The 27,290-nt window shown below is 33.9% G+C and overlaps 1 protein-coding gene across 10 annotated transcripts in view; it reads left to right on the forward strand.

Annotated features, from left to right (window-relative positions):
* LOC143241031 (transmembrane protein 45B-like) overlaps nt 1-27,290 on the forward strand; it is a 242,523-nt gene that overhangs the window by 193,097 nt on the left and 22,136 nt on the right. For 2 of the 10 annotated variants that reach the window (XM_076484467.1, XM_076484455.1), the window contains exons 2-3: nt 24,522-24,639; nt 26,660-26,721. The exons of 3 other annotated variants lie outside the window; for them this stretch is intronic. In XM_076484467.1, the coding sequence (XP_076340582.1) occupies nt 24,522-24,639; nt 26,660-26,688 (147 nt within the window). In that variant the 3' untranslated portion in view covers nt 26,689-26,721. Of the gene's footprint in view, nt 1-16,766; nt 16,863-24,471; nt 24,640-26,579; nt 26,722-27,290 lie in introns of those variants that run through there. 5 more of the 10 variants (XM_076484453.1, XM_076484459.1, XM_076484454.1 and 2 more) reach the window with 5 other exon arrangements.

Below are 27,290 nucleotides of genomic sequence, written 5' to 3' on the forward strand. Positions count from 1 at the left end.
AGTTGGAAAACTACAGACATTTAAACAAGATCGTTAATAGACTTCAAACATCACAAGATGTTTAACTTCAGCGAATTAACTTTGCACGTTAATATTTCTATCAGGATATTAAGTGTCGTTTTCTGTGAAAAACTCACATGAAAGCAGCGAAAGATATCTTACCCATTAAATGAACTGTGACGATAACAACATAGAATTAATTCGTTCATCGTGAGCCTTCGATAAAATATTAATTTCCATTTTATAAACCTAATAGCTGTATATAGTACATGAAAATAGACTAAGCAAATAACTTTATTTAGACATAAATGGTTACAACAAAAAATGCGTTTTGCAACAAAATTATTACTTTGACATGGTGAATTTAAAAAAAAGAATAAAAAATATTTTAAGCAAAATGTTATGTGTTTTTTCCAACATACTGTTTCCAAAACATATTTTAAGACAAATTCATCAGTGTATCATGAAAATAAAAATAATTAATAGTGAGAAAACAGCAAAACGTGACAGTCATTATTATAGGTATAATTTGAAGTTATATGGCCTAATGTCTTTTATTGAAACAAGCAATGCATATAGTAGAGATACCTTCACTTTCATCACAGCATATGCGAACTTTTGGTCTTTCTGTTCGCATATTTTGCAGTCATTGTCTTTCTTACTTCACTGTAGCAATCAATGCATCTTTTACGAATTATTCTATGATACTTGTCCTTTTCAGTGTAAGTCTTCACAATGTGTAATACGTTGGCTCTTCCTGCTGTTGTCCTTGGTGTTACTGCTGCTTGAACATTTACTTGACACCGTGACTCAGTGATCGATTTTCGAAACTCATGCATTTGTAGTTTTTTCTGTGCTTTATTGAATAATACCAAAACATTTACCACTGCTCTATTTAGCAAAAACTCAAAGGCAATCTTATGATACTCTTCATAAATTGCGAGAAATAACTGGACATTTAATCGAATATATCTATTTCTTGTTTCGTGGTATTGTAGTTGATAACCATTTCTGGTTTTTTAACATCCACATCATTGGTTCTCCGTCCAGTTTCCTTGAAGCTCAGATCATGCTTCGTTGACAACATAAGAACATCACATTTGTCCTTCCATTTTGTAATCACAATTCCATCATTTTGTCCACAGCCTACAATTTATCCCTTCTTTATTTTTGTACTTGTAATATCCTTGGGGTTACCTTTTCTGTTCGCTCGTAATGCTCCCACAAGGTACCAATAGTAGGCGATCTTTGGCAAGCTCACAAGTTCCATGTACATACTAATTCCAAGAAACTTTGTTATTTCATCACAATTAATGTCTTTCCACAGTTTACCTTTGTGGTACCAACTGTCTTAGTTCTGTAATAATTAAGATTTGTTTGATTAACTATAAGAATACAAATCTCATCATTGACCATGAGCTCAGACGCGTTGAAAGGTGTTACTGTAGTATTTGTAGATGATCTGGAACTTGGAGCAATAAATTAAAAAGTTTCTTTGGATGGAACTGTTCACCGGGTGCTTTCCATAAGATGGAGTGTGCTGCTGGAAATTATCATTAGCTTTAGTTTCAGACTCTGTATTTTCCAGATCTTCAGACGTGAGGGATTTTTTATCTTTTGAGTAAGTAGTTTCGTCACGAGAAAGTTCATAACCTAATTCTTTATGATTTTTAGTTTCTGTATCAGAATTTTCTTCAATTTCCGAATAATCTGATCTTGATTTTCTGTTTTTAGAAGCACAAAATTATTTACTGGCATATCAGATTGGTTATCATATATCAACATATCTTATAGAAAGAATATTAGAAATATCTGAAAAAGAGAAAAATAATTTTATATATAATTTTATACATAGATTCATATGGTAAAAATGTTATGTTTCTGAAATTCTAGCACGACCCACGGGTTGATCGTGTGGGACAGTAAAACTAAATGCATTTTTAAGTCCCAAGCTACCCATCCGTGGTTCGTGACCTTTACAACGTCTTTGACTGATACCTAACATGATACTTTCTTTTACTCTCTTCCTAAAACAAGCAATTGTAAAATGACTAGTGGAACCCTGGAAATATATCTGTGTTAAGATGTAAAACTGTGTATCAATCTTGTTGGCAAATACTTAACATTTGATACATATTGGTATTCAATTAACTTCTGAATTAAAATGTCCAGCTTTACGAAATCGTAATACGTAACCTAATAAATCGGAGACTAGTCCACGATAAATTTTCATACGTAACATAATTAACCTAATCCCTCAACTTGGTTGTGCATCTAAATCCTAAAAAAAATTGTTAAACGTTTCAATAGTTTGCTGTTAAGCTATGTTAAGTTTCAGACGCTAAAATTACTAACATTTTAATGATAGTTGCGCAGTTGTGTACGTGTGTGTATATATATACTGATTACAAAAGTCCGTCACGCTGAACCGAAGACAATAACCTAATCATTCCTACAATTAATTTACTGGGGTATAGGTGGTCCAAAAATCTCAGACTTTGATTCATCAGACCAAAATACTCTCTTCCAAAAACTGATTGTCCAATTAAGTTGTTTTTTACAAACTTATAACTTTTCTGTTTATTATCTTTCCAGAACAGATATTGTTGTTTTTTTTCTGCAATTCACCCGTTCAGTTTCTTCATTCTTCATATAACTTGCAAATTTCGATGGAAGGATCAACTTTAACATCAATGATTTCTTAAGATTCTGCGACAAGACAACTGTTGGTTTTGCATATAAACAAGACAACTATTTGTTTTGCATCTGTCGCCTAGTGGAGTAAAATGTAATGTACATAATAACTGGTATGGTAAGCTAAGGTAGTTTCTCAGCCCTGTTCTTCTAATCAGTGACTTATCTTTCAGCCCTCCAGTTGTCATCGAAACAAGATCTTCCAGCCTTGCTCTTGTACTCAGTGGTACCATCTCCTAGCTTTGTTCTAATCATTGGCAGTACCATATTCCAGTCCAGCACTGTTATCAGTGGTACCAACTCTTAGTCCTACTCTTGTCAGCGGTGGTACTATTTTTCAGTCCAACATTGTTATCAGTGGTACCATCTCCTAGTCCCGCTCTCTTCAGCGGCGATACTATTTTTCAGTCCTGCTATTGTAATATTCTACTCTATAGCGCTGCTCTTAATCATCAACAGTCTCAGTTTCAATTATCTTTTGAATTTCGGTGTTTGACGGTTTTATTTTTGCAGAAAGTTACAACTGAGTGTGGCATTATTGATATAAACCTATCTAGTAATGTCTTACTTCAATCGAAACTGTGTGTCTTTGAGTCATATTTTGTATTTAAATGTAGAACGGTCATGTTAGGGTTACATAAAAAGAGAAATAACTGTTATATTTTTACAAAAGCAAATAATAACACTAATTAAGGAAATAATTGATACTTTTAAACGAGGACATTAATAAAAGTGTGACACACTATTTGTTGTTAAATGTCAATAAATCTACAGATTTGCAACATCTACATATGTCCCCATTTTAAAAAAACCTAAATATTATCAGTTGTGAAATTCTTACAACTTAAACGCCTACCCGTAAAATATACTAGAGGAAACACCATAAAACCTGAATTCGTTTAACAAATTCTAAATCACGAGAAAAACCTTTAGAAGTTAAGTTGCATATAAAACACAGCTTTCGGGCAAAAAACTTGAAAATATACCCAATAAATATTTCATACATACAAAAATAAAGAACTATATATACAAAAATAAACGTTTTTGTCATTAAGTTTGTTTGTTTGAATTTCGCACCAAGCTATTCGAGTGCTATCTGTGGTAGCCGTCCCTAATTTAGCAGTGTAAGACTAGATGAAAGGCAGCTAATCACCACCACCCACTGCCAACTCTTGGGCTACTCTTTTACCAACGAATAGTGAGATTCACCGTCACATTATAACGCACCCAAGGCTGAAAGGGCGAGCATGTTTGGCGCGACGGGGATGTGAACCCGCACCCCTCAGATTACGAATCGCACGTCTTAACACGCTTGGCCATGCCGGGCTTTTGTCGTTAAGATATTACGTGTTAATGTCATAGATAACAAAATTTTATTTATTCTAATCCTTATAACAATGATAACTAAATCAGACCAACGCACTTTTGAGTCGTTGTTAAAAATAAGCTTATATAACATAACAAAATAAAATATCATTAACATACCACAAAAAGAGCACGAAATGGAGAAAATTTAAAGTTTTCATCCTCCTCATAACCACCTACCCTTCAATACGAAAATCTATCAAATCATAAGATTTTTTATTTGTTTTTACTGTGCCTGTTTCCAGTGGCCTAGTTGTTATTTATTATATTCATAAGAAATTTCGAGTTGAATGTATACTTCAAAAATCGTAACTGATATTTTGGCAGTGATAAATTATATATATATATATATATATATATATGCTATTTTCATTTTTTAGTGTTTGCTAATAACTGAAATTTTCAATGTTGACCAAATATGTGCAACAGTAGCTAAAGTGAAACTTAACTTTTATGTTAACAATTCCTTAAGGCTACCAACAATTCTCTTCCTGAATTTGGGCCCCCGCTGGTACAGCGGTAAGTGTACGGATTTACAATGCAAAAATCAGGGATTCGATTCCCCTTGGTGGGCTCAGCAGAGAGCCTAATGTAGCTTTGCTATAAGAAAAAAACAACACAAAAACACAAACTTCTTGAATTTGGAAATTCAGAGGTCTTTAATTTGCTTTATCTATGTCTTGGGAAATCACCGAGCATTTATACAGAAGAAAAACTATGTTCTGTCAAACTTAGCAACAAAACACTTTGTATTAATAGTTGGTTCCAGATTAATTTCCTATTATACGTAATAATGGTAAGTTTTTGGCTGTTTCGAAAGTGCGGGGTCCTGCATGGCCAGGTGGTCAAGGCACTCGACTCGTAATCCGAGGGTCGGGGGTTCGAATTCCCGTCACAGCAAACATACTTGCTTTTTCCAGCCGTGGAGGCGTTATAATGTAATGGTCACTATTCATTGGTTAAAGAGTAGCCCAAGAGTTGGCGGTGAATGGTGATGACTACCTGCCTTCCCTCTAGTCTTACATTGTTAAATTACGGACAGCTAGCGCAGATAGTCCTCGTATAGCTTTGCGAGAAATTCAAACCAAACCGAAAATGCGCATAGATCCTACTGTCTTAATACGCATGCGCGTCCACTTCTAATGATCCAAACGACAAGCAGATGTACTTAGTAGGCATTTTGTATGACGACCTATTAGAAACTTATTAAAGCTTATAGGACTCTCTAATGTTAGTTTTTACATTAACTTTATAAGTGTATTTATAGATTTATTGATAGCACAAAATGTGATAAAGTTTATACCAAAACAAACTAAAGCAAAAAAAGTACACAACTTACAGTGTTATTTCTTTGTCAAATGTAGGTTGTACCTAATAAAGACTTGAAACAAGTTAGGCCTAAAAGTAGACTTATGGATTTCGGCGTCTGTGTTTATAATTATTTTGTGTCATTTTAGAAGTCCTCTATTTAAAGAGGTGCTGTTGCAATAAAGACACTAATTTGACGGCATATGTTTTGTGGGTTTTTGCGCGTTTAATAGTATAACGTTCTGGATGTACAAAGTTAGACTGAAAGGTCAGATACATAATTATTTATTATACAAACAGAGAAAATTTAGAAAAAGTTGCAATTAAAATAAGTACTCTGGCTAATGAGAAATGAGCAAATAAACTTATGAATATATAGAAGGTAGTTTTAGTGTAAAATTTATTGTGCGCAAATGTACTGCGGGAATGAATATGTTTACAGATTTATGAGTCAGGAGATTTTATTCTCAAATCAATGTAAAACAAATTATTTTCACACAAAACATGCATATTTTCTTCAGTTCATTCACTTGATAGTGTTCTAAACCTTTTTTAACAGTTTTGAATTTAACTCCTACTTCCTACTGGAAGTATTATCTTTTAACCATACAACTGAAAGTTAGCTTTAGAAAAAGTACTTTATATTCAAAATAATTCCAGTTTCTATTTTGTGTCAGTATTTCGAATGCTAAAACAACCAAATAATATTTACTAAAAGAGTGCACTTCATATGGACTCTATAAAAAGCTTAAACTATTTCACCTGCAGAGATAAAAATGTACACCTATATACAAAACTGTTTATAATATTCACACATTAAACTTTACATAGAACAAAACCTTACAGTCATCCCTACTTTCTATTTAATAGACGTACAAAACTGTAATGGCAAGTTCTAATCATCTAGGAAAAAGGATTAAAATAGTTCTGTATTCCCACGAGAAAATACTCAATCAATATCATAAAAGTCGAGAGACGTAATCAGCCAATTTACGCGATTACAGAGACATCTACTGTGAGAAGAACTTAAGTATAGTATCAAAGCACGTTTCGAAAGAGTCAATGATAGATTTATTTCCAGTTTGTTATTTGTTTTGGCTATCTGCACTAGCCGTCCCTAATTTAGCAGTGTAAGGCTAGAGGGAAGGCAGCTAGTCATCACCACACACCGCCAACTCTTGGGCTACTCTTTTACCAACGAATAGTGGGATTGACCGTAACTTTATAACAGCACCACGGCTGAAAGGGAGAGCATTTTTGGTACGACGGGGATTCGAACCCGCGACCCTCAGATTACAAATCGAACGCCTTAACACACCTGGCCATGGCGGGCCCCAACTTTATTTCCAGTAGTAAACTAATATATTAGCATACATCAACTTGTGTATACATATATGAAATTATATTGCGTAGGATCTGCTACTGCGAATATTACTCATGCATCCTATCAAAACAAACATTGTAAATAATCTGTATATATATTCTACCATTATCATTCATTATCAAAAAAGACTACCTTGACCGTCTATCATTTGGAGGATTTCAAAACTACAAATTTAGACAGATTTTATATATTGTATACCAAAGTTGTATTAAATTTTTCACTTTAAATTTGTTAAACTAATTTAACTTAATTGCTTTCATACAAAACCGCTCAAGTTTGAGTATAAAACTTCCATAATAAAATATTTAATTTTAACATTGTCTTGATAGTTTTGTTGAATTTATAATTCCCTACGAATTAATACATTACCAGTTGTGCAAAATGAGTTAAAGCTCTATCTTTTTACTAGTTATTGTTAAGTACTGTTTAGAAAGTCATAACAAACAAACAATATCGTCAATGGTTATAGTGTGGGACAATATCAGTGTAAACTTATCGTGTTTTTGATTTAATGTGTGATGATACACTGACGTGATGGAGAAACCATCTAAGTAAAATCGAATAAGAACTAATTGTGATGAAAGATAACCACTTGTTTCATACATCTGGGATCTTGATGAAATATTTTAAAGAAGGAAGGCAAGATTTCATAAGCTGGCCATCAAAATTTTCTGATATAAATATCATAAAACACCTCTGACACCTTACTGGATGAGCCAGAACATTTACCCACATCGCGACATCAAAGATCTTGGTGATGCTGTGAGTGAAGACTGGAACGGATTAGAAGTATAGTCTGCAAATACAGAGACTGCAGCTGCCAGAGTTGAACAAGAACATACTCGTTCTTGTTGTCTCTGTATGATAAAGAAAATACCTCATCTGCGATTGTGTAGTAAATTTGTTTAATTGTTTTGATTTCGCGCAAATCTACACGATGGCTATCTGCCCTAGCAGTCCCTAATTTAGCAGTGTGAGCCTTCCACCCCTGGGAAGGCAACTAGTCACCACAACCACCCCCAAGTCCTAGGCTATTTTTTTACCAACAAATAGTGTGATTAACCGTCATATTATAATATCTTCAGTGTTTGATATGACGGGGATACGACCCTCAGATTAGGAGTCAAACTTTCTAACCACATGGTCGTGCCATGTCCTTGTGTAGTAGCTTGTTGTTCTCGTTTTTCGAATTAGCACAATCCTACGCAATGGGCTATCTGAGATCTGCCCACCACATTTATCAAAACCTATGTTTTAGCGTTGTAACTCCGCAGACATAGCGCTGTGCCATTGGGGGCTGTGTAGTAAGAGTCCGCAAGTTTATTGGTTTTAGATTCACGTGTTGATCAAGGTACTATGATCTGAAAGTTAGAAATGGAATCCGTTGTGTCTGTATTCGGTTGTGGTCATGTTTATTAGTCAAGCATTAAACAGTGGTCTACGTGTTTAGTAAGCTATTGTGTTAAAGTCTGGTACTAACAAAGTATTTGGAGTTTAAAAGGAAAGTCTGTTTGTTTTAAAGCAAAAACAAGAGATATTATGCACCAAGTTTTATTATTTACTTACACACATATTAAAGTCTTTCTACCTGTTTTTTTAAAGCCAATTTTAACTCTAAGTGGCTCGGTGGTAAGTCTACAGATTTACAATGCTAAGAAGCGGTCTTCAGTACCAGTAGGATGGGGAATATGGGTGGATCATTGTGTAACTTTATGTTTAAACGTTTAGTTGAATTTTAACCAATTCCTTCAAATATATAAAAGAACTTTCAGTTGAAGTGTAAACAGCCTTTTCAGGAAACTTTTCTCTCTTAGGATTATCCATTATAAATATTTATTGCTTATTATTTACATTGTTAGCTTACATTTTAATCACTTTTGTGATCACATAAATATAATATGTTTTCTTTTCACAAATTTAGAATTACTACCGCTCGTGAGAATAAAATTTTTAATCATCCAATAACGAGTTTGCCACAGTTGTTCTTTAATAATATTTATGCAACGTTGTCTTATTGATTTTTATAGTACTGGGTTATTACACTACATTACAGGCTGTGTTAACGTCTAAAGTGCAATTGACCACAGCATTTGGCTCTACCTAATGATTCAAACATTCAATTAAATTGTGGTTAAAAAGAGTGCAACAACCCATATATGTACTATACTATAGTATTACACCATCCTGTTATCAAAGTTTTGTTCAGAGTAATTTATTTTTAAATTAATTGTTGATAATGTATGCATTTATTTATGGTCTGTCAACACCATCATGTAAGGTGCATTGTGCGTACAGAGCAATCTGCCAGTCACTGATGTGCAAGTCACACTGTGAACAAAAACCCAGAAGGTTAACTTTTAATTATGAAGTGTGTGTTTTGTATACAGAGCAGTACATCAACATCTAGCTGCAAAATATGACTTTCGTATGTAGAACCCTGCATTAGTGTATGGTTACAGGTAGTGGTTTGTGTTTGTACAACAATGTATAACATTTGATTATATAATTATTGAGGGTGGTTTGCGTATGTAAAGCAGTGCGTCAAGTTTAAATACGAGGACTGTTTAAATATGTACAGCAATGTGTGAGAATTTCACTACAAAAGACGACTTACATTTGTGTGAGCAGTGTGTGAAAATCTGATTACAGGCGATGGTTTGTGTACGTAAAGCATAGGGTCAGTATACGGTTCCAGATGATATATCTATGTATGGTGACGAATCTTCATAGATCATAAATATTTAATTATATATATATATATTCGATCACACCGTTTTTACAAACCATGAAAAGTGAAGCATCAACAAACTAACAAACTGTTGCACCTATAACGCTCCACACCAGCAGCTCAAATAATTTTCCAGTTTGTTTTATGAACAAAGTAATGGGCCTATAGAATCTTAATCACAACATCAGGCCAGTTGTCTATAAATCTGTCACAAACAAAGTATTCAATGTGTTTGAATAGACAGGATCTGTGTATTTGATGACATATATAATGAGTTTTATACAAACAAACACGATATGTCTGAAAATACAAGTATTTCATTGTTATTAGTATTTTTACATAATCTTTTTGCCCAAAGTAAAAACTAAGCTAATTTATCAATCATAAAAAACATTATATTCATATGTAATGTATCAAGTTGTGATAATATTATTAATATTATTACCCGATACTCTTCAGTTGTTGGGTGATTAGACATATTGACTTTACGAGCTACCCAGCACCAGCCTTCTGATATTTTTATCGAAAAAATAAGAACTTATATCCATAATTCATGTTGAAATATTAAAAGTAATAATGTAAATACAACTGGAATACTTTCTTTTCTGGTTAGCTTAAACCATTTTTAGTTGTACTATATATATAGTTAAAATTGAAGTTACGGTTAAACTATGAAAAATTATTTTGTTTTTGAATTAATATAATTATTTAGAAACTTACGTTCCACGTTTCGGAAAAGTTTGATAATTATTTATCTCTACATTTCAGTTAATAATTGACTGAGTACCATTTTTATTTACTTTCATCACTACGGAATAAAATGTAAGTGATTAATCTGAATAAATTTAAGTATGAAAATACGCAGTGCTCTATAAATTTGAGCATTTTATATTAAGTTTCTCGATTCTGCTTTGTAATGAATACATGAAATATTATATTTTATAAGATTAACAATAATGTGAAAAAAGTGCTAGGACAAGAGAATATCTTATCATTCTTTCTATTTTGTAGGGCCACTTTTTCCGTGCCATTACAGAATGTAAATTTCAACATTATAGTGATACTTCGCTGATTCCTGTTGATAACAGGATGAGCAAGGGTTAGAATACTTATCATTCTCTAGAATTCCCCTGCACTTGAATCAAGGGCACGTTATGAGGGTTCTCCTTGAATTAACATACGGATCATCTGTAGGGTCTGAAATAACTGTCTTGATACCCCATGCAGTGTCTTAACTGTACAGAAAGACGTACCATGTGGTTCTGGTATACGCTGGAATAAATCAATTTAAAAATGTTCCACAAATAAACCTTAATCGAGGCAATGTTTAACGCTATCCATTAAATTTTGTTGTCATACTATGGCCGCACAAGCGTAAAGAATTCAATAGAGTAGAGAGTTCACATAAAAATTTCACGTAACGCTGGATGGACTCTCCAACAAATTGCTGCATATTTGAAATGCTCACAAACACCCTAGATCGTGAGACTGAGACAGGTAAATTTGAACACCTGAACTCAATGATACTCATATCGAATATCTTCGTTTATGCAGCCTTTTGGAGAGAAGGAAGAATGATACTGATTGCAAGCACGAGTTAAACAACCATGTACAAAATGACAGAAAAGTGTGCAGATCAACAGTATCAAGAAGTCCGGACAACAATGACATATTTCTTCACGAAGCAGTTAAAAACCCTTTACTTCGATCTCTTAAAAAAGAGTTCAAAATACTAAAATTTGTTGAAACGTACAGAAATTGAACTGTTAATGATTGGAAAATGATGTTATTGATGGTTGAGTCCAAGTGTGAAATATTTGGTTCAAAGCATAGGTTGTACGTCCAGCGAAAGAAAAGTGAAAGATACCTCAATGCATAGCACCTACCTTGAAGCTTGGAGCAGGCATCATGATGGTTTGAGGATGTTTTATTTCTGCTGAGGCGACAGGTGATATTTGCAAACTGGATAGAATATTAAAGCAGTGTAAGTATTGTCAGATACTAATCCGTCATGATATACCCAGTATTACTGGTAAAGAATTCTACTACCAAAAAGATAATGGTCCCAAACACTCATCCAACCCACGAAGAAATTACTTAGTTAAAAAAGAAGCTGCTGGAATTATTTAATTGATGCAATGCCATCACAGGGTCCCTACCTCAACCAATTTGAATAGATCTGGGATTTCAGGGTGTTATGGGCATAGCTCCAATCATGAATTTTGGGGGAAGCAGTGTAATCATTTGGTGGTGTTTTTCTGCTGAGGCGACTGGAGATATTTGCAAAATAGATGAAATAACGGACCAGCGCAAGTACTATCAGATACTGATCCGTCATGGTATACAAAGTGTTTTATGTATTATTGGTAAAGGATACTATTACCAAGAAAATAAAGATCCCAAACACTCATCTAGCCTATGAATAAGTTACTCAGCTATGAATCATCAGATGATGCAATAGCCACCATAGAGTTCGATCTCAACCCAGTTGAGCAGATTTGGGATTTGATGTATCAAAAGCTTGACAAATAAAAAGTTACTTCCAAAGAAGCTACTTGGGAGTGTATTAGAGACATTTGGGGTACAATCCCACAGGACATTTTGATTAAATATTTTTTAACGATGCTTGAAAGAACTGTCTGCAATTAATAAAGCAAAAAGGACAGAAAATATTAACATTTACTGAACACTTCCACTGAATTATGTTTACTGAACTCAAGCACTTCCACTGAGTTATGTTTGCTGAACACTTCCACTGAGTTATGTTTACTGAACACTTCCATTGAATTATGTTTGATGAACACTTTTACTGAGTTATGTTTACTGAACTCAAGTACTTCCACTGAGTTATGTTTACTGAGCTTAAGCATTTCCACTGAGTTGCTGTTGTACTAAATATGAAGAGTAATGAAATATTGATTAAAATATTTCATTTTTAATTTACCTTCCATTGTTCCTTAAAAGTATACTGTTTTATATTTATTTTGTACTAACACTTTTACACGGTACTGTATAAATATTTATACATATTATATGTGTTGATGAAGTAACTAACATGTGAAAACAGTGTTCATAAATTGTAATCAAGATTTTAAATCTAACTATTAACTTCTATAGATATACATGCATGTAAAGCAAATGAAATGATCAGGCTTTCCTAATTTTAAAACGTCATTTATGTACACTAGATGGCAGCACACCGCCCGTTTTTAATCAGACCATCCTGAAGAAAATTTGCAGTTTTTTGTGTTTTTTTCAATTGCATAGGTAATTATGACATGTTTTATTGCGTCAACATTCAGATAATTATACACTATAGAATAGGAATTTTGCTACTTTCTTAAGAAAACTTTTAAGGTTAGTAAACAGTAATATGGTTGGTTACTAAATGTCAACAAAAGTGTTGTTGGATTATTAATTTGTTCATAAATATTACTTAAAAAGTAACAGTAAAAATATCAGTGATAAATAATAGTAAATCTAACATTAAAACACACTTAAATGCGGTTTACTAGTTCAAGTAATAAAATATATAATTTCGTAGGCGAGGAAATAAGAAAATGTAAAGTAGTGGTGAAGAAGTCGCCAATTTAAAACAATTTTATTAACAAAATAGAAAAACGACATTTCAGACGATATAAGATGGACCCATGTTAGTACCCACCTACCATGCCGGTTAAGGCACTAGTCTCGTTATTCGAGGATTGCGGGTTCGAATCCCCGTCACACCAAATATGCGCGTCCTCTCATCCGTGTGGGCGTTATATACGACTGTCAACCCCACTATTCGTTGGTAAAAGACACTATCTCACGTACGTAACATAAAAATGTGCCTTATGGTGAAATGTGAGTGTCTAGTTATCCAATAAAATTGGATAGTTTTATTCGCCTTAAGACACACAGTAAAAGAGAGAAGCTTCGCAAATCATCAATAATTTATTGAAGACGTGAATAATGTATAAATATTCATGAAAACAATATAGAAAAATGAACAAGTTTCTTTATGACAGCTCCTGTAATATCAGTTTTATTCTTTTTTCACAGTATAAATATTAAAAAAAAACATTTCTTTCTAACAGCGTTGCTCACACTCAGAAACAGAATATATAACTGTTACAAAATGAAAAAGAAAGGACTAATAGCCCCATCCAAATATTTAAGGTAAAGCAAAGCGGTTACATCTAGTTTTAACATTTGATTCTAAGTCTGGTTAATAGTCGACGACTTTGCACAAGACATCCATAAAATTCCAGCATTACTTGAACAATACTGCACATCCAATAGCAAATAAAGTTATTGGATTCTATGATTGATACATAATATAACAGCTAGTGTTTTTACTAGCGATATATCTTATAATTTGGTACATAAATAAATACTGAATGCAATATGATAATTTTCCTTTGAAATGCAATGTTTTATTTCTTGTAGGATATTATGCAATAAGTGCCCTTCATAGTGATTACATTATTTCATTTATCATGTACATTTATCATATGAAATCAGCTCGGCATGGCCAGCTGGTTAAGGCACTCAACTCGTAATCTGAGCGTCACGGGTTCGAATCCCCGTCACACTAAACATACTCGCCCTTTCAGCCATGAGGGCGTTGTAATGTGACGGTCAATCCCACTATTCGTTGGTAAAAGAGTAGGCCAAAAGTTGGCGGTGGGTGGTGATGACTAGCCGCCTTCCCTATAGTCTTACACTTTTAAATTATGGACGGCGAGCACAGATAGCACTTGTTTAGCTTTGTGCGAAAATTCAAATAAACATAAATAATAGTTTTCTTCGATCTACTGTAACGGAAAGAAAATGCCTGTAAAAACGTTTGGTTTATAGATTAGTCGCTGTTAATCATCTTGGAATGAATTAATAGTTTTCTTTAATTTTTGCTTTCCATTTCCTTCCGTACACTTTTTCTGTACTTTCTTACAGTAACATTTAGTGTCTATAACCTTTTATTCAAGAGTCACGCTCTTTTCACTCTGACTAGCACGTTCACTTTATTCACTTTTTGCTACCCTTATATTCTCTTCTTTTCACCCTCATTCTTCACTCCTATTACGTTCACATGTCTTTTATTGTTGTTTCTGTGTGAACAATATTACCCACGTACGTGTTCATTCATTTTTTACATTGTTGGCTACTTTTTATTTACATTTCATTTTTTGTCATTTACTTTAATTTACTAACATTAACTGTATTTATATAGTTCTAATTTATTATTTTATAAGGTATTTTGCTTAGCTCATTTGTAACTTCAAGAATATGTTTTCGAGTCTTCATGCCACTTGTTATTTGGGCCCGGCATGGCCCGGTGGGTTAAAGCGTTCGTCTCACAATCTGAAGGTCGCGGGTTCGATTCCCCGTCGCACCAAACATGCTCACCATTTCAGCTGTGGGAGCATTATAATGTGACGATCAATCCTACTACTTGTTGGTAAAAAAATAGCCCAAGATTTGGCGATGGGTGGTGTTGATTAGCTGTCTTCTCTCTAGTCTCACACTGTTAAATTAGGGACGGCTAGCGCAGATAGCCCTCGTGTAGCTTTGTGCGAAATTCAAACAAAAAAAAAAAACTTGTTATTTGTTCTTTCAAGCTAACCCTTATATTAACAGCTTTATTACCACCGATAATCTGATGAATGGCTGCTGCCCGAAACGTCACTTTCTTATTTTATTAATAACGTTTTTTTTAATTAGGCGAGGTTTTATCACTACTTTTATACTAAAACGATATACACCAGTATTGACTCTAATACTATTAAAATCCGGCAAATACGTTTTACTAGTGGAGGACACAAGTTGGAGGTTAATAATAAATAATCTTCGCTATCACGTATTTATTAGGCTTTCCATTGTTAGTTGAGACTGTGTTACATTTTTTCACATTGTATCTTAGATCCACCTTTTCGGCTTCTCTCTTGAACTTCATTGTGCATTATTGCAATCACTCTTCAGTTTCATCTTTAATAACAATATTGTCAACGAAGTCCAGATCCAATATTGTTCCCCACTCTATAGTTTCTGCCTTCCACATATAATGGTCAATTGCCATAATAAACTAGAATATTGATAATATAAATCCTTGTCGTGCACCGGAGTTGATTTCAAAACTGCCTGTTAATCCATCTGAGAGTTTCAACCTGTCTTCAGTTCCAGATAAATTGTTTTTATAGCACTTATCAATTTCTTTAGTTTTTTCTTATTTCCTAATAATCATGTACATATTTATCGGTTTATACTCTCAAATGTTAAAAATCAACAAAGTATATATAGACATATGTTCCTATAGTTCAAAAGATTTCTCAATAACTCAATAAAGTAAAAAACATCCAATCTTCGTAGAACTTTATGTCAATCTCGTGAAAGATGCCTTTATATATTTTGATGTTTTGTCTATACACATTAGAATATCTAAAAGGTTAAAGAAATAGCTTCTGCCATCGTTGCGTCCATATTAGGTTGTTTATAAGCTGGTCCGGGCTCTTTAATTAATCGAATTAAAGTTTTAAAGTTAGTGGTGAAATTAACACTAACAGTATTTCTATAAAAATTTACTCAAGTAATAGAACTAAAACCTAATCAGAGAAATGAATAAAAACGTAATAAATCCACGATATATATATATATTTACCTACAATAACTAAATCAAATGTTTTCTATTACTACAGCTCGTCATGGCCACGTGGTTAAGGCACGCGAATCGTAATCTGAGGTTCGTGGGTTTGAATCCCTGTCATACCAAACATGCTCGCTCTTTCAGCTTTGGAAGCGTTATAATGTGACGGTTAGTCCCACTATTCGTTGGTAAAAGAATAGCCCAAGAGTTGGCGGTAGGTGATGGGGACTAGCTGCCTTCCCTCTAATCTTACACTGTTAAATTAGGGACTGCTAGCGCAGATAGCCCTCGTGTAGCTTTGGGCGAAATTCAAACCAATCTATTACTACAATCTGATATTTCATAATTTTTCCATATTTTTTATCGGTTTTTTTTGGGGGGACAAGCCAATATAAGTAACGTTTATTTACATGTTCTTTTTCTTATTTACTTTCTTATGGGAGATTTTAAAACGAAAACTAAAGTTTTGATATATAATTCCTGGTACCATATATATAAATACTTATAATTCTAGACGTATAATGATGTTGTATTTGGTGAACATAAAAATGAAGAAATAGCTTAACCGTCCTTAACTGATAGACTAGAAGGAAGTAGGATAGTCCACAACACACACCGCCAATTCTTAGACATCTGTTGTCTTTCCAAACAGTGGGATACGACCATCACTCTCGGACAACACGTGGCCACAGAGAATAGACCGGGTTTTGCAATGGCTGGACAAAACATTAAACCCTCGAACTCACAGTCTGATCGTGGTAAGAACTAAGTCACGCCTGACTCTGAATTTATAATGAAACTTGTTTGAAAAATATCTATTGATCAATATAAATTCAAAAAAGATAAAATTAAATAAATTGAATTATTAAATAAACAAACGTGTAAGCGAGATGTACACAGGTTTATGAGTTTCAAGTTAGTTTTGATATACAACAAAACTAACGTAAAGTGGGAAATGTGGTCTTCATGTAAGAGATTGAACAATTTCAGTAAATGGTTATATTATGATAACTGCCTCGTTCAATTCATTGAAAGAACTTACGTATTCCATACATTCAATGTCAAATAAAAATTCTCTATCTTGTAAGATGGACGACAGCGATATTTCTCTATGCGTTTAAACGAGTACTTTTTCAAGAAGGTAAAACTACGTATCTAACTTTGTGTGTTATATTTAATATGCGTGATCTAGATCGAAACTTAGTATAATGGACATAAAAGCTTCTTTGAATTATAAACACACTGGATTTATAAAACGTGGAAGAAAAGGTATGTGTTGTTTTTAATCATAAGAAACTTGAAAGCTATTCACTCAAATAGAATTTCTAGGTGGTTTATCCGTTTTATATAAATGATCAAAATACTTGTTTCTGGCACTTTCCTTTGTATATGTGTCTTAAAGACTTGTATTATTTACATCACCATATGAGCAACATTTAAATATTCCATAATGACTGAGTAGGTGTGTCACTTTATAAGTCTTTATATGTACATTGAAGACCAGTTTTAAACTGTACTACATAAAGCACTTGGCTAATTTAGTTTTTAAATGTTTTGTATAATTTCTAAAAGGAAGAAAAACTTTGATTACTTGAGTAAAGCGAATATTAATTAGATTTTATTATTATAAAATTATTATAGCAACTGAAATTTGTTTTTCTGTTACAAACACTGAATTGTTATTGTTTGTTTTTGAATTTCGCACAAAGCTACTCGAGGGCTATCTGTGTTAGCCGTCCCAAATTCAGCAGTGTAAGACTAGAGGGAAGGCAGCTAGTCATCATTACCCACCGTCACCTCTTGGGCTACTCTTTTACTAACGAATAGTGGGATTGACCGAACATTATAACGATCACACGGCTGAAAGGGCGAGCATGTTTGGCGCGACGGCAATGCGAACCCGCGACCCTCAGATTACGAATCGCACGCCTTAATACGCTTGACCATGCCAGGCCCCAAAATTGTTATCAAAACTTTAATCACTTGGTCCTTAGACTAACTATGTAATATTGAAAACACTTGTTCATTCTAGACATGTTATTTCGTTTGATTAAATTACGTATAAATGCTACATGAATGGTATGTCTACTAGACGTCCCTAATTTAGAAGTGTAAAACTAGAGGGAAAGGAGTTAGTCACCAGAACACAACACCAACTCTTGGGCTACTCTTTTACAAACGAATAGTTGAATTGACCATCACGTTATAACACTCAAACGGCTAAAAGAACTAACATGTTTGGTGTAACGGGGATTAGAACCCGCAGACCTTAGATTGCGAGTTGAATTTCTTAACCATGTGATCTTTGCTAACAAGATTAATACCCAGAGTTTTCTTTTTTAACAAAAATATAACAACAATACAATTTATAATAGCAGTTATTACAAATAATGATTTGTACACAAATGTTTACATATTCACGAACAATACTGAGTCTTCTATCTGGTCTGGAACTAAATATTTTATGGATGGTTCACGATGAGCGAATTAATTCTAAGTTGATATTTTTTACACTTCGCTTAATGGCTCGCCTCACTCCTTTCACAAGCTGACTTTTTTCGGACAAAAATATCTATCGTTCTCGTAGAAATACCAACGCCTGAAGTTAATGCACTTAAGTTAAACTGAAACGTTCAAAATTTATAAAAGTTCCTGATCAAATATCGTTCGTTTTCCGATTGATGAGCTTTTATCACAGTTATAGCCTCCGGGATTTATAGGATTTACATTGTAGCAATATTTTACCGTCTCTCAGTGTTGCGTTAATTATATTTTATAAGCTTAAAGGCGAGGTTATCGATCGTTCAGTTTGCAATAATTATGGCAATCACTGGTGTTTTACATGCACCAATATTACCTTGTGCATTCTTACGCTCGAGAATAGGCGAATTTGTTTGTTTTGAATTTCGCGCAAAGTTACTCGAGGGCTATCTGCGCTAGCTGTTCCTAATTCAGCAGTATAAGACTAGAGGGAAGACAGCGAGTCATCACCACCCATTACCAACTCTTGGGCTACTCTTGTACCAACAAATAGTGGAATTCACCATCACATTATAACACCCCCACGGCTGAAATGGCGAGCATGTTTGGTGCGACCGGGATTCAAACCTACGACCCTCGAATTACGAGTCGAATGCCTTAACACGCTTGGCCATGCCAGGCCCTTAACTTCTCGAGATAGAATAAAAACATTAAATGTTATGTTTATGTGAGATAAAGTATAAAACTGAAAATCGGATATTATTGCACAAGATTATGAGCTTAAGTCAAAATAAACAATTTATGAATATCATTAAGAGGGTTAAAATGTTGATGTTCAAAAATAATGAAATCAACAATGAATATAAAACCACATCTACCTCCAGAAACTGAGATCACACACACAAAACATAAAACTAAAGTGCTGTGCTTTAGGATTAGAGCAAATATATCATGCGTCAAATTACACACATGCATTTTAAAAGTTTACAGAGAATTAAAAAATATTAATAATATTTAGGTATTTTAGTTTTACTTTAGACTAACCTATTACACGTGGTGCTAGTGCATTAGATCCCAGTGTTACGTCATATCTGAATCCTGAGGATGGAAAAAATAAAATTCTCTCTATCGAAAAACGAAGGCGAAACGGGAAAATCATGACCACTATTGCAAATTTACACGCACACAGGATAAAATTTCCTAAAGTTGTGGGTAGCACATAGCATTATCAAAACTTTTTTTTCAGTATCATGTAAGCAACAGTTTTATTATAGTATAATATGTAGATAAACATGTGGAAGATACAGAGCTATTATAAGATTGGAGTTCAAATGCGAAATGTTGAAGTATCAAGAAGCAAACTATACAAATTGATGTGTTTTGGTTTGAATTTCGCGCAAAGCTACACGAGAGCTATCTGCCCTAGCCGTCCGTAATTTAGTCAGAAAAGGAAGCCAGTCATCATCACCCATCGCCAACTCTTGGGCTACTCTTTTACCAACGAACAGTGGAATTGATCGTCACTTTATAACGCCCCCACTGCTGAAAGTGCAAACATATTTGGTGTTACAAGGATTCGAACCCACGATCCTCGGATTACGAGTCGAGTGCTTTAACTACCTGGCCATGCATGGCTGATGTGCTTTGGAAATTTAGACAAAACTTCGAGTATATCAAGTGTGAGGTTTGACTTACGTTAAATAATAATAATTCTGATCAGAGTAAGTTAGGTACTTAGAATATAAAAAGTAAGTTGGCCGTCAGTATAGCTAATTAAATATACTCTTCTTACGTTTATTCTTATAAATATTATAATGCATTGTTTCATTAGTAGGGTAGCATTACTTTTAATGATACTTTCAGCCATAATTCCAATGATATCTCGAGATCTTCAACCGACTTAGAATATTTATTTTACTCCTAAATAGATATATTAAGTTATATATTAAGATATATAACAATCTTTATAAAAACAGTATTATGTATGTTTTTCTAAAGTTAAGCATCAAGCAACACAATGGGCTATCTCTGCTCTGCCCACCAAAGTCCGAAAACACACCGCTGTGACACTGGGGAGTGAAAGGGAGGGTAATAGCAGTATATTAATAAACAATCAATCAAAATAAAAAGTCATGTATATCTGTGTATCGAAATAAAGGTAATTTCTGCTTCGTGGACATGAACCGTCCATAAAATATTAAATCCCAGACCAGACAGCAGAATGAGTGTTTTTTGTATATAAATAATTATATTCCGTAACACCTTCTCAATATCCAGGTTTCCCTAAAGAGTTTTTTGTTGTTTCTTCTAGCCAAGGCGAGTTTTCAGAATGAGAAATGTTATCTTGTAAATCATATGAGTAGTGTGATTGATTTACCATTATGTATTTATATTCATATCTATATTTGTTTTAGTTTAATACATAGATCTAGAAATGCACATTTCAGAAATGCACTGAAATTCGCAGTTCAGGACGTGTGAAAAAACTGATAACCCGTAAAAATTTTGTTTAGTTTGGCGAATAAACTACATTATACCATTCCAGAACGAGACACTGGGTTCATAATTATTGGATTTTAGCCAGCAAAAAAATTACTTCCGGCAATTTAGCGCCGTCTCCGTCATTATCTGCTTGGTCATCATGGCGAACAGGAAAAAACTGTCCAGTGATTTAAAAAACCGAATTATTGTAAAACACAAGTCTCGTGTGTCTCATTCCGGTATTGCTACACAACTTAAAGTGTCGAAATCTACTGTTTAAAGCATAATTGTCAAGTTTAAGCTCACAGGATCAACTGCTAACCTCCCTCGTTCCGGACGCCCCACCAAAATTCCAGAGAGAACCAAGAGGAAGGTTCTCAGAGAAGTTAGTAGGAACCCTCGTTTAACACGTAATGACGTACAGAAACTGGTAAGGGAAACTAGGGTTAAAGTAATCACCTCTACAGTTACGAAAATGTTACGCTCTTCTGGGTTCAAAGCATGTTGCCCTCGTAGAACTCCATATTTAAAGCCTGTTCATTTAGAAGCACGATTTAGGTATGCAAGAAAGCATGTAGATAAACCCTTTACCTATTGGAAGAATATTCTTTGGTCAGACGAGACTGAAATCGAGCTTTTCGGTCACAATGATGTTCGCTATATTTTCCGTAAGAAGAGGGAGCAAAATCTTCCCAAGAACACCGTCCCTACAGTTAAACACGGAGGTGGCTCGATCATGCTATGGGGTTCCTTCAGCTCTTCTGGTGTAGGCAGCCTTCACCGCGTCAACGGAATCATGAAAAAAGAAGAGTACGTTGATATATTAGGCACTTATATCAAGAATGATGCTCGGAACTTGAGACTTGGGCGTCGTTGGATCTTCCAGCACGACAATGACCCTAAGCACACATCGAAATATGTGCAATCCTGTTTGCAGAGGAACCATATAAGCGTTCTGAAGTGGCCATCGCAGTCACCCGATCTCAACCCAATTGAAAACGTTTGGCATGAGTTGAAGACCAGGGTTCATCAGCGTATTCCGAAAAAGTGGCAAGAGTTGGAAGCCTTCTGTAAAAAAAATGGAAGAAAATACCAGTCGAGTACAGTGAAACGATCATGGAGAGCTATGAGGAGAGATTGTGCCAAGTAATTCACCTGAAAGGCTACACAAGTGACCATTAAAGTAGATGCACGAACACTTTCTGCCCCTCCTATGTTTGGTTATTTGTTTATAAACAGTCTATGTGACATTCAGTTTACATAAAATTTATGTAGATGTGTATTAGTATAATATTTATAATACACCATACTTTCATTATCGTAATCGTGATACTTTTTATGTTATGAGGAAAAAACTACTCACGACGCAAGTGTACGAACACTTTCTGTCGTAACTGTATATTATTAAATGTGTATTGTTCAAGTTTCTCCTATTCTGGCCCGGCATGGCCAAATGGGTTAAGGCGTTCGATTCGTAATCCAAGGGTCGTGGGTTCGAATCCCAGTCGCACCAAACGTGCTTGCCCTTTCAGCCGTGGGGGTGTTATAATGTGATGGTGAATCCCACTATTCGTTGGTAAAAGAGTAGCCCAAGAGTTGGCGGTGGGTGATGATGACTAGCTGCCTTTCCTCTAGTTTTACACTGCTAAATTATGGACGGCTAGCGCAGATAGCCCTAGAGTAGCTTTGCGCGAAATTCAAAACAAACAAACCTGTTCAATTGATTCGCCTCTTGACTAAATAATTCTTTACAGTCAGCCAATCTGTTTAGGTCTCAAAATTTTGCAACCATAAAAGAGATTGCCATAGTCAAAAGTGCATTTGGAAATTTAAGTTGTTGTATTTTAAATTGTGAGTTAAATGAGATCAGATAATGAAAAAAATTATTTATTTTCTAAATTAATTTACTTTTGCAAGTTCTAACAAAGTTAGTATTTTTATCTTTTGTGAAAGCCTATATTTTCCTTAATTAGTAATTTTTGTTTACCTTATAAGTGCTTGTCCTTTTAAGAATATGCTATTTTCTAGTCTTTTCTTTATTTTAATTAGTCAAAAAGCAACTTACAATAACTCCAGTTTTACTGTAATGGATGTAACATGTCAATATCTATGTATGTAACCAAACTGCTACCCCATCTATTGGGTAGTACCACAAACAAACATCCATCAAATATTTCACACTTGCATTGTTCAAGACTGAGACAGTTAGAAAGTGACTATGGTATATAGAACAATCAGTTCTTTATAATACAACACAACTTTAAATAAAACTCCTCACAACAATAACACAACTTTCTCTAGGATTGTACGAGAGGGTATGTTTATAGCTTTATATATATTTATATTTTAAATGCAGTACAGAGAAACTGAAGTTGTTAAATTTTTTTTCAATAAACGGTATCACCTTTAACATATAAAACATTAGAATTTATATCGCTTAAATTTATGAAAAATTTGGGCTCTGTACGTTCAATCACTTTGTTCAAATGAGTTGCTTATGGCAAAAGAGCACAGTTCCAACAGTTTTCCCATGCAGTAGTTTCTAGAAACAAAAATCATTTTTGGAAAATATTCACTTTTTTCTAAATCAGGTGTGAATGCTACGATGAGTAATTATTAGTATAAACAGCCGTTCGTAGGACGGCGTTTCTCTAGTGATTATAATAATGAGAAAGTTTTCTCTTTTAATAATTTTGTTTTTAATGTTTACGTTTGTAAGGCCGTATTTTAATCCATATGATGCCGTAAAAGCGCTTTTATGATGTGGTTAACTATCTTCATGGTTATGCAAGTGCTAATCTGCATTTATAGGATAGGTTGAACCAACACTCGTATTGCTGTTTTAGAATTCAGCATATTTAGGTGTAAAGATAACCCGTTTAACGCATTTTAACAGCTGTTTGTGGCAAACAAATCCATCATGATTTGCTTTGGACAAACATATCTTGAATTGGTTGGACGCGTGTGCTAGACTCTAAACGTAGCTGAGAATTGTTAATATGTGCTTGTGTGTAGATAGACAGATAATAGTCATTGTAAGAGTAAAATTGTACTCTAGAATTTCGCATTGCAATTAAACTACCCTAGTTGTATCCCAAACATCACCTATATATGTTTATTTATTATTTTTGTTATCCTTTGTTCATGAACAACAATAACAGTTTGTCTTAAAATGCCGACCGACTGGGACATTGCACCCCAGGCACTCCGTGACTTTGTAACGCACGTTCACCTCGAGGCTTGTGGGTATATTGTTTTCACGACGTGTTTATATTCTATTGTTGAAAGACTGCCAACGAACAAACTATTATTAATGCCAGTAATAAAAAAATGAGAACATAAAAAACTTGAAAGAAAATGCGCAAACGGTAGCCCCACAGGTCTATTGAGACACCTTACAGCCTGACTTAATCCAAACATAATGACTGAACGTGGTTCTCGACTATTTTCAACAGGCGTTGTCAGAGCAAACGGAAGTCTCTGGTGATCCAATACTCACACTGTCCTCAGCCGGTAGCGCTAGAGAAAACGCAAGACTCCAGTTATCCAGCGTAACAGACGAAGCAGGTAGAGGTGAGATACAGTAATTCAGCTTTTCTATTGTACACAAGATATTCTTTAAAAACACACATCAAATGAACTCTTTATTTAAAATTACATTTAATATAATATACAAAATGTATTTTTATACTGTAATTCATTGTTTATTCATTATTTTTTTATTTTTCACGCTAAGTTTATATTTTTTAACCTATAGATTTTGTGGTTCGATTCCCGATGGTGGTTTGGTTATTTAATGTTAAGTATAAAGCTCACTGCGGGTATCAAAGTCAGTTTTTTTAGAGTTATAAACCAACAGATTTACCGCTGAGACATCGGAGGAGAACTTCTTGCAGATAGATTACTGTGAACTAAGATAAAGAAGTCACTTTTTTTTTGGGGGGGGGCCAAGGAACAAATACTTATAAAAATATTATCTTCTTAAGTCTTACGTTATTTAATCTGACTTTATCAAAGTTTTATTTGATATTATTATTAAAACAATACACCTAATTTCAAAAGGCGATGTCGCAACCTCCCTTGAAATCAGTTAATATCTATTGCAACTGGTGTTAGTTTGTAGTAAATCCAAGCCTCATAAAACGTTAATTCTCAAATTACAGTCTATAATTTTATTCTGTTCTTAACCGGTAGGGCTCTCATATTGTACTTTACTTAGTAATTTTATGTTTTTGCTTTTTACAAATGCCAATGTGAAAAAAAAATAAATTTATAAGAAATGGGGTAAATCACTCATATTTTCTGTAAAATACACCGGGACAAGAACTATGATTATTGTGTTCCATTGCACTTTTCTTGTTTGTATTTTGATTACTTTTATAGCTTGTTTGGTTTAAATTTCGCGCAAAGCTACACGAGGGCTATCTGTGCTAGCCATTCATAATTTAGCAGGACTAGAGGGAAGGCAGCTGGTCATCACCACCCACCACTAACTTTTGGGCTACTCTTTTTTAGTGGGATTGACCGTCACATTATAAAGCTCCCAAGGCTGAAAAAGCGAGCATGTTTAGTGTGACGGGAATTCAAATCCGCGACCCTCAGGTTACGAGTCGAGTGCCTTAACCACCTGGCCATGCCGGGCCTACTTTTATGTTATTATGATCTTTGTAACTAACAGTCACACAAAACTAGTTCATATCTTGTTCATAAAGGTATGGTTAATTAGAACATCACTAGATCCTACTAGGATTAGGATCAAGTGAGAAAGAGAAATATGCAGGAGTGGCTTCAAAGTACTATTCTTGGCACTGCAAAACATAGAGAAATATTGAGCATGCTTTTATATCAAAGCTACTTAAGTAACATTATATAATTCTAGAAACAAAATTTAAACACACCACCAAGATATAAAAAATAGCTGTTTAAAATATAAATTAATACTCGTCATACAGATATAAACAGTAAAAATACATTGAATAACAATGAATACAATGCCGTAAAAAATAACAAGGTAAAGCGAATTTTTAATATTATATCTCCAATACTTAAAGTTGCACATCTTTTTTATTTGAGCTGCTCATTTTAAACTGTTTATTTGAATTAAACCAGAACAACAAATAATATTTATTGTTCTGTCCAAAAACAGTTATTTTATGCTGAAAGAAGATAAAATATAATAACCTTAAAACTATTAATAAAATTATTTTATTCATATGATTGATGTATACCCAGGAGAAGTACAAAGAAAACTCTGTGCACTTCGAAATACTGAAATTCATATTCTAACGACACAAGATTTTGTCATGTAATAAATTAAATACACTAACAGGTTATATTCTGTTCCAGTTAAATTTTTGGCAGTCTAACCTTTCTATTCCGAGCAGCACGTTTCTTTTTTTATTTTTTGTTCTCAACCGGAAGTTAAATTATATTTACACTTTAAGTACGTTCACCGACAGGTGGCACTACGCTAAATTTACGATTACTTATTCGTTCTAAGGATCTGTGTTCAAAATAGAGACATGTTTTTGTAATGTAGCAAGTGATCTTATATCCTTCTGATTTTTAAACGCATATTTTTGTTTCGTCCTAGAAATTACAGTGAAAAATGGAAGCATCTGAGTTTTAACTTAGTAATATTAAACTGATGAAAAGGTAAGACGATGTTTATCTTTTAGTTTAATAAAACGTGAAAAGAAATTATCTACACACAAACATCGCGTGTAAATGTAAAAAGTAATGAATTACTTTTCTTGAATATAATTTTTAAGCTTAAGTTTCTTGTTAAAAAATCACACAAATTAGAGAAAGAAAAATTACGTAAGAGTTGTGTAAAACGGAAAAGTTACTATTTATAAACGCTCGAGTTTTTGAGGTGGATTTAATACTGATTTTTAAGTGCTGGAAAAGTCGTTGTAGCTAAATACCTGAGTGTCATGATTAAAAGCGTAATGTTAATATTTTATGATGTCTCTCTGTCCTATGTGCAACATTCAATGCGTATATTACAGAACAGCATCTTTCACTTGATGACCTATGCATATGAACTGTGGTTAATTACAACTTGAAATTGGAGAAAGAGGACACCGATTCTGTTTACTCGTTCATTTGATGCTTTTATTTTATTACTCTTCCACATTGACGAATCAAGAGCTTGTAATTTTCTCAGAAAAACAATTTATAGCCACCATAACAATAACTAATACCAAGGGCTCACTATACCT

This window comes from Tachypleus tridentatus, chromosome 13 (genome assembly GCF_004210375.1).
Source record: "Tachypleus tridentatus isolate NWPU-2018 chromosome 13, ASM421037v1, whole genome shotgun sequence".
Taxonomy (NCBI): Eukaryota; Metazoa; Arthropoda; class Merostomata; order Xiphosura; family Limulidae; genus Tachypleus; species Tachypleus tridentatus.